The 9,617-nt window shown below is 40.4% G+C and overlaps 1 protein-coding gene across 1 annotated transcript in view; it reads right to left on the reverse strand.

The window, feature by feature from the left end:
• The window catches only part of NBAS (NBAS subunit of NRZ tethering complex), a 158,422-nt gene extending 150,076 nt beyond the window's left edge, over positions 1-8,346 (reverse strand). The window contains 5 exon segments of the mRNA XM_030236096.2: positions 209-256; positions 1,188-1,265; positions 2,944-2,980; positions 3,681-3,735; positions 8,192-8,346. Coding sequence (XP_030091956.2) covers positions 209-256; positions 1,188-1,265; positions 2,944-2,980; positions 3,681-3,735; positions 8,192-8,335 — 362 coding nt within the window. The 5' untranslated portion in view covers positions 8,336-8,346.
• Positions 8,347-9,617: the final 1,271 nt, after the last annotated feature.

The raw sequence follows: 9,617 nt of genomic DNA on the forward strand, positions 1-9,617 counted from the left end.
TTGGGTTTTGGGCTTTTTTCCACTGGGGGGATGGCTGAGAACTAAAAAGAAACAGAAGGCTCCTGCTTTAATGATCATTCTGTGGATAAATTTCACAATATATAACATTGCAAAACAAAAAAATAAATCTGTGTAAGTATTGCTAGCAAATGACCAGAAACATTTTGTCAGAACTCCAGAGCTGAAGTAACAGATAATGCTAAGTTACCTGATTTCTACACATTGGTCTTGAACAACTGCCAACAATTTACCATTGCTGAAAGAAAAAACAGATGTGAAAGTTCATTTAAAGTCCACTCCTTACAGAATGTGCATCAGAGTCCTAGCTGCTTTTCTCTATGGTTAAATATAAATTGTCTCATTGAAAAATTTTAAAAAAATTAAAATGGGAAATATCACTTTTTATTGAAAATAAAATATCCATGTAATAATATTCCTTTTATTTCAGAGAAATCTATCTGCCACTCCTTTCCAGCAGCACTAAGAAAACAGCACAATGTCTAAAATCCCACTGCATGGGTGGTCAGAGTCAGATGCTTATAGATAATTTTACAACAGCAATGTACACAACTATGTATTGCTTTATCTGGTATAAACAACTATCATAATTCAGTAAGTTATGTGTCTTTGCATACAACATAAAGTAAAACCTTCCCTACTACCTTCATGTAACCATGTCACTGAACCATTTTTCTGTGCTTACTTTTAAAAGCCAGTGATCTCAGTGATGTTACTAAAATTCCTGTAGAACAGTTGGTTCTAGCCTTGGAATTCTCACTTCGCTATGTATGCAATAGCAGACAAGTCTTGAGGGTATGCATTCACTTTCCACAAATATAAATTGCTTATTTTAAAATTATATATCCTGCCAAATTGTAAGTCTTTAACCAACCAAATTCAGGACTTGAATTTGAAAATGACCGCACTGCAAGCCACTTTGCCCCAAAAGCTATACAGACATTCAGCTCTGAGTGAGAGGTGCAGTAACTGAAGGGAAGCAGGTAGGAGCCCCTGGCAGCACACTGAGGCCACCTGTGAGAGCCTCCAGCATTTCTCTGGACCAGAAAGAATAGCACATCTTTAGCACAATACCAACTCAGCATGGCTGAGTGGGGATGGTGGGGGAGCAGAGGAAGCATTAATACATTCACTCCTGTCAGAAATGGCAAAGCATGGGGACTGGTTACCTTGCAAGTATGAGATGCCAGTTGATCTGCTTATTAACCAGGCGAACCAGTCCAGCAGGCAGAGAAAACTTTGCAGGGCTGAAATATCAAAACCATGAGGCTCATCAGAACACACAGAGAACTAATGCAGCACCTGAGATACACACACCACACAACTCAGCTTCAAGGCACCCATCAGTTACCTGAGAGGGTTTGCAACTGAACATGAATCAACACTGCACCCTGCCAACGACAAAGGCTAACAGCAGCCTTGTTTTTACTAACAGAACAAAACTGCATAGTAAGGGAACTGATCATTCATTTATCACTCTTTACACTCTGGTCACCAGCCAGTTTTGGTACAGCCACTGAAAGAAGAACACCAGCAAACAGGAGGGGCAGCAAGATGATGAGAGCACTGGCTACTTGCCCTGCAATAAATCAGATGCTGTGGGAATTGTACTTGCTTAGCCTGAAGGGAAAGCTTCAGGATGACAAAACAGCAGCATTCTCATTGATACCATGAAGATGGGAGTAAGAGGTGCATGGCTGGAACACAACAAACTATGATCAACCCTCTGGAGGATTTGGAAGTGCTGGGGTAATGGTTGGACTCAATGACTGTAAGGGTCCTTTCCAACCCAAATGTCTCTGTAATTTCAAAACCAAGGAGGTTCCATGATGACATTAAGAAGAGATTTTTTTCACCATGAAGACAGTCAGGCACTTGAACAGGGTGACCAGAGACTCTCTGGGCTCTCCATCCTCTAACCTTTCCAAGACCAAGCTGGACCCCAAGGAACCCAGTCAGAATTCAGTGTTCTCCTGCTTTTAGTGGGACTTTAAACTAGAGGCCTCCCAAGCTCCCTCCAAAATTTTTTATCAAATACATGAAAACAGCAACTAAAACAAACTATAAAAGCTTGAAATTAGCTTTTGACTGCTGGAGGGAGGAAAGAAAAGTAAGTGAATTCTGTCTACAACTGAATTTTTACAACTAGACTCACAGGATGGTATGTTGCCCATAAACATCACCTCCTCATGAGAAAAGGGGTGGGGGAGAATAGGTGCACAAAGATAAAGTAGAACACCAGCAGTAGGGAAAACAGCATTCCCTGCCAAATTCAAGGACAGTATTGTTTCACAGGAAGTCACATTTATGTCCCTTTCCACATAACAGATTATCCTTTAAATCGAGAAACTGTTATTTTCAAACCTGCTGAGCCATATAACAACTGAGCTGAAATTTTCCAAAAACATTGTACTTACCCCAATAAATTTCTGGGACCATTTCATAACTTTTGAATCAAAACTTAAACTTATTAATGGCATGAGTGCTGCTCAAATAGTTACCAAGCTTTTCATGAGTTTGAATTGTCAAAGAAAAAAAAAATCAAAATTATTACTCCAAAGGAAGCAAATCCTGTCATGCCATCATATCTGTCACTGAGGCTTAAGAAAAAACCTCACAACAGCTTCCTGTGCAGTATCTCAGCTGAGAGTGGAAAAGACAACTATGTGTTTGGAGAAACCTGTACCAACAGCAATGGTACTTCAGCTTCTGATAAAAGCAGAAAATCAAACTAGTACACACAAGTCATCTTCTATTTAGACTTCAGCTGCAACTCAGTTTATGAAAAGTGGCTATTCTAAGCATTCCTTGGACAATACTCTAAACAAGTGTTCAGTTTTACTCCCATTAGGAATTACTTTCTATCAAATCAAAAAGCTATAAAAATATTACCAAATATTTTTGCAGTATTCTTGTAAAACCTACCTGTACCAGATGTACCGAAGCAAAAATAATGCAGGACCTATAATGGAAAAAGGTAAAAATTACATCTCTAGTAGTCTTAAAACCCATTCCAGGTTACTGCACAGGGAATCTCAAATTCTCATTAAAGAAAAAGGTATTGAGGCAAAAATCATTTATACTTAGACAATTAATTCTTATCTTAGAATAAATGCAAACAGCAAATAAAAAAACAAACTAAACAAACAAAAAAAAATCCACTGCACATTTTTTTCAAATTCTAAGAGAAATTCCTACTGGATGAAAATACAGTTCAGTCACTGCCATTTAACACTTGGTTTATGCAATGTAATATCATCAGAATCTAAAACTTCCTCATAGAACTAGCAGACAACCTGGTGCAAGAGATGTTAAGAGAGCGAAAAAAAAAAAGTCTCAAATACAAACACAAAAAAGCTCTGCAAAACAAGCTCTGCAAGAAATTAACAAGCTCTGCAAAACACAGAGCTTGTTAATTTCTAAGATGTATGGTTTATTAGTTTGTCCCAACAAACTAATGGAGACAAGAATGCTCACAAAATTGACATAAAAAAAAACACAGCGATGTTCACAATCAAAAAACATCTTCCTGAAAACACAGGCTGTACTCTACTTCCATTACTACTTTCATCATTAGGCACTCTAAAGGGCAGAAATTGTAAAATTTACAAGCAATCCACACAGTTTTAGAAGTCATGAATGTAGGAACAAGTAATATTTACCTGCAATTGCTCTAGTGATGATAAATGATGCACCATGTGTTCTGTTGCCTCTTGGCTGCAATTACAATAATAATCATCAGACAGCATGTCACACATTTTAACTTAAATACAATACTCATACATACATTCACTGATTAAGTTTAAGTTGGCTCCTAGCCTTCAAGTCCTTTACGTATTTTCTATTACTCACCACTTCATATAATGTCTACTTTAACTGCATAAGCTAAAACAGGTTATAATGCCAAACAATTTAAATGCCAAGATGCAATAAACAAAATGTGCCACAGATTGTCTATTGATTCAGCTTTCCCTCAATCTTTGGGTAGTAACAAAAGACATTGCCTTCTGATTATGTTCTCCAGTAAGGTATTATAAAGCGTTGTTTTTATGCCAAATAAATGCCACAATGATCTGTAATGCCTAGCAGTCAAAGTATTTTGGTGTGCAACATATTATGCTAATATCTAAGTGCTAAGCTACCTAAAGATTGCTCATGAAGTTTCAGAAACATCAAGAAGAACAAACTGTTTCTGAAAAAAGCCCCCCTTTCACACCAATTTGTGCCATGTAATATGGCCACTCAGATAACCACCTATACTCCATACCATCTCACACAGCCTTTCCACCTGCCCTGCTCTACTTTAGGCAGAGGGAGCAATTGCAGTCACTACACAAATGAAAGCACTCTCCAAACACAAAAAAAAGGAATACAAAACAACACAGGATAATTATTCTTATCTATAAGAGGAGATAAAATTATTTGCCAGTAAGAAGTAGAAAAAAGATATAAAACTGAGAAGAGAACAAGGATAACCAATAAGGAAGGATCCACAAATAAATCCCCAAAATAAGCAATCGTGCTTATACCTTTCTAATGAGAATATTAGAGCTCCACAAACTGAGCATTAGAGTAGGCAATGAATTTTCTCTTCCATTCAAGATAAAATACATATACCAAATTTCTCATTAACTGAAATATTCAGACCTCACCAAGTTACAAAGCAGTAAACACTGAAAGACATACAAATTTATCAACATTTTGCAGTATGTCAATGCTTAAAAAATAATATTTGGGCTCCCAGATTTAAATTATTATAGTGAAGATTAATTTTCCAGGTAAAGTTGGCAATCTATAAACAGTCTTTCAAATAACCAGGCTGTCATCTCACAGCATGTAAGAAGCAAACACAGCTGTACTAATAGATAACATTCCACATTCAGGTTGATCAGCCAGGAAATAACAAGGCATTACAGTAAAATAAGTGAGAGCAAAATTATTTCTTACAGCTACCCTAGTACTTCAGGGAGAGCTGCAATTTCCTAGGGACCTTAAAAGCAGAGCTTGTTAAAAGTTTTTGGATTATGAGGAAGTTCCCAGTAAAAAACATTTCCTAAAACTGCTTACATCTCTTTAGAATTTTTTAATATTTTAAGTGTCTGCTCCTGAGCCTGAACTACAGGCTGCTATTCCACACACCTTCAACACTATGCAAAACAGATTTACTGTTATATCCTGAAGACTTGAATTTTATTTTTCATAATATATTCTTATCATTTCAGCTATAGCAATGGTTACCAGATATGCTGCAGTTCTTTTTTAATTCATTCCTTCTTGGGAAAACAACTTCTCCTGCCCTACAACATTCCAAAAACAAAATCTAAGTAACTTTCTTGCTGACAAGACACCCACTTAGTTTTGGATTTTTTGGCATACGCTGCAAGCTTACTGGGGAGACAGCAGTGGGTGTTGGGGAAAACTCAAAACATCAGACTGTAACGAAAAAAAAAAACCCACAAGACCAGATGTCCTGGGTTGACTAAACAGAACAAGACAACTGGGGATAAAAGCATCATATAGTCAACATAGGACACCAGGTGATATGTTTTGGAAAATAAATTGGAGAAGAGAGTTCAATCTGCCTATATTTCCATAAATAATTTCAAAAATCTTCTCTTGCAACCTTGTCCACAGCCACTGCCTCATTCACTATTTTCATGGATCTACTATTCAGTAATTCCTTTTATTCTCATTATATAGTTCAGTGTTCTCAAACAGAGCACGAAATAGAATGGCATCACTATCCTCAACACAGACTGCTTGATTTCCACAGCACTCTTTTCTCTGCTGTAGTCAATTCCTTGTGTGTTTCCTTCACAAATAACTGCTATAACCTCCCCTGCCCCTCCTCTTCTTCCCCCAAAAAGCTCTTACTGGAGCATTCAGTACAGGTGAATGACAATACTGACAAGAATTTCAATTAAAGCAAATTTGGGCATTCAACCTAAGAGAACCATGCCAGTTTCATCAATAGCTTGAATTTAACATTTTACATGTTCATCACAAGACTCATCTTCCAATAATTAGAGCTGTAAATTCTAGTACTCTGTAATTACAAATTAATCATCCCAAATGAAATAACAGAAAAATAAAGTCAATAAATACCTGTAAAAGATTAAGGTCTGGCTTTATAGCCTAAATTACTTCATAGGAAGACAACTAATTTTATTTCTCAGTGCAGCATTCAACTTTCTTTCCCTTTCTACCATTCCTTACCTCACTTATTTCAAAAGATTCAGTTCTACAAGAAAGTAGGGTGGGGTTTTTTTCCAAAGAGTGTGGAAAAAACAGGATTAAAAGAGACAGATGTTCCAAAGGAAAAGTCACCTAAGGACACTTAGTCACTTAGGACAATCACCTAAGTAATATCACTGTTAGGCCACCTAAAAGCAAAAACTGACTCATACTGACAAAATAATCTGTTTGCCTATGTTGTCAGTGTAAAATCAATTTCCAGCTGAAATGGCAAAAAGACTATCAGAAGTGTCCTTGAGTACTGACAGTTTCCAAGAAGAATGTAAATCCAAGCGAACTATACAGCATAGTATTTTTGAACCTTCCAACTTCGGCAATTGAAAACAGGTATTACCTTTAAAATAAATAAGCAAGAAATACCAAGTTTAAAATAACCAGCACCATCTGCTTAAGGTGACAAGCAGAATTCAACACTGCTTAGAAATTCTGACTACCAGGGCAGATGAGGACCCTCAGACTGTGATACACAGTCACTTCAACTTACATCCCCGCATGCTGCCACTGAAGGGAGGTGTCACCTCACTGACATACTATTCACAGCCCCCTTGATACCTACAGGGGTATTAAAGGGACCACTTAGCAAAAGGAGATGAAACAACCCAACTGTTTCTCAGACTAATCAGTTCTTTAATCAACTTACCATAAAATCTCAAAAACACTTATGGCAGCAGAAAAGGCACTTGTCAGAAATGTGCCCTCTTAACACAGCTGTAGAACCGCAGCCTTGTGTCATTGGACCTAAGTCCTCCTCGTGGCTTGCAACAGGAAAATTGTTTCCATTTGCTACTAAAATCAGAGACTATTTACCACTTCTCAAAACACAGTTGAATTAAACTAGGTGCAACTATGGATTCATCTGTACAAATAACCCATTACGCTAATCAATGGCAACACTGCAATCGTGTTTTCCAAACACCCATACCTGTTGCGGCAACTGAGGATTTACAGATCAAGAGCAACAACAACAAAAAAAATCTTTCTGATAAATGAAAACCTATTTTTTGAGCATGGCTCTCGTAATTTTTAACAGGTACATTCTTCCACTTGTGATGTTTTTACATCTTTTCTGTTCAGTTGTTCTCATTAAGCACAAAACTTTGCTAAAATGCTTCTATTACCAACTTCCAGTGGGAAATTCATTAAAAACTCCAGTGGACTTAAAAGCCACTACAAGAAAGAAATCAAAATACATTGTTTGCATCCTCTATATCCAAGTCAGACAAGAGCAGGCATAGAAGCAGCAAACTTTGCACATTGCACAGGAAGACATGAAAAGGAGACGATTAAAGAGCTTCTCAGCCTTTCTGATGACCTGGGAAGGAGAACAGCTAGAAATAACTAAAAAAACTGCAGTACAAAAACAGTGTTTTCTGATTTCTTAAGGGCTGGCTGAAGAAATCAGAAATGGTTATCTGTGCACAGTGTGGACATAAAGTGTTCTCCCCTTTTACCCCACTCCTGCAAATACAGACACAACTGTACTGATACAGGAGTCCAGACAGAGGATCTAATTTTCCTCATACAAGGTAAACTCAGTGAAGGTCCTATTGTCACCAGCAGACTCCACATCTCTCTGTACAGCAGTTTCTAGAGATGACACCTGGATATCATTCACCGTAGCTTCGCTTGTGCCAGCTCAACAGTAAAACCCGATATATACTGTCCAATAAGCAAGAAACACTTCAAGGCATCCCAGGTGGCACAAGGCACGGTGGGAATTAAGTGACACGAAGGCACAAGGGGACAGTGGTCGCACCACTGTCCCCGCGTGCCCGCCAGGAACAGCGCGGGCATCCCGCTGAGCCTCCCCGCAGGCACCAGCGCATCCCCGCAGCCCCCGGGGCGCCGCCGCGTCCCCGCCCGCGCCAACGTGGCCGGTCCCCTCCCCCGCCCGCGGCCGTGCCGCGGCCACACGCACCTGCACCTCCGTCTCCGGAGGCCACTCGGTGTTGACCAGCAGGTCGTACAGGATGTTCTCCTCCCCGTCCTCCGCCTGCTCGCCGGCGCCGGCCATGCCGCGCTCCCGGGGCGCCCCGCCGCTGTCCCCGCCGGTGGCGGCCATGCCGGGCCGGGCCGTCCCGCCCTCCCCGCGCCGCCACGGTGACGGCGCCCGGCGGGGGCCAAACGGCTCCGCCTTTAACTCGTGCGGCGCCGGGAACGCTGGATGCAGGCGAGACCTCGGCGTGTGGATTGAGCCTGTACCGAATAGAGGCAAAAAATGGGCAAAAAGGCAAAAGATGGATTTCTCGCAAGTGGTTCTTCCGACTTTTATGGTGCTACGTAGGACTTCTAAAGATTTCAGTCCTACGAGATTGAGTTCCTAGCGTTCAGCTCTCTCAAGCAGATAAAATGAGTTTGCTTGTAAGTTCTGGGCCCCTCATCAGGAGGGACATGGAGGGGCTGGAGTGTGTCCAGAGAAGGGCAGGGAGCGGGGGAAGGGTCTGGGGCACAAGTCTGCTGAGGAGCGGCTGAGGGAGCTGGGGGTGTTTGCCCCGGAGAAAAGGAGGCTCAGGGGAGACATTAACACTCAGCAACCACCTGAAAGGCGGCCGGGGCCAGGGGCGGTCAGTCTCCTCCCAGGCAAGAAGCAATAGGATGGGAGGACAGGGTTAAGCTGCGCCAGGGGAGGTTCAGGTTGGACACCAGGAAGGATTTCTTCACAAAAAAAGTTGTTAAACGTTGAATGGGCTGCCCAGAGAGCTGGTGGAGTCACTGTCCATGGAGCTGTTTAAGGGAGGACTGGACGTGGCACTCAGTGCCATGGTCTGGTTCACCAGGTGGTGTTCCATCTCAGGTTGCACTCAGTGATCTCAGATGACTTTCTCAACCTGGTTTTGTGAAATAATTACGAAAGAACTGATGTTTCAGCCTCTTTTCTGTGACTTTATAAAGCATTTGTAAAATAGAAATAAAATACTTCACACTCTGACACTTCTGCTCCTGCAGTCTAATTTTTGCTGGTGTTAGTAAACTCTTGTAGGCAACTGTGTAGCCTGGAAATAGGTTAAACAAAAATTCAAATTCTGAAACTAGGGATTCAGGGCAATATGAAAGCTCTGTTGGATGCTTGGGAAAGACTTCAAGAAGAAACAACTACTGAGAAAAAAATGCCTTTTTACTGTGTCTGTATTTTTTAACTATATTTGACAATGTAGCTTGTAAAGCAATAGTAAATGGTGTAACATCGTGTTTGTAAGTTTCAAAGAATTGTGGGAGATGTATAGTAAATAACACTCCACGTTCCACACCAACAAGCAGCACTGTATATTGATATCAAGGTCTGCTTACAAACAGGTTTTCTTAGAGTCGTGGTTGAATCTGTACATTATTCATATCTGTGCCTT

The sequence above is a fragment of the Serinus canaria genome, chromosome 3 (assembly GCF_022539315.1).
Source record: "Serinus canaria isolate serCan28SL12 chromosome 3, serCan2020, whole genome shotgun sequence".
Taxonomy (NCBI): domain Eukaryota; kingdom Metazoa; phylum Chordata; class Aves; order Passeriformes; family Fringillidae; genus Serinus; species Serinus canaria.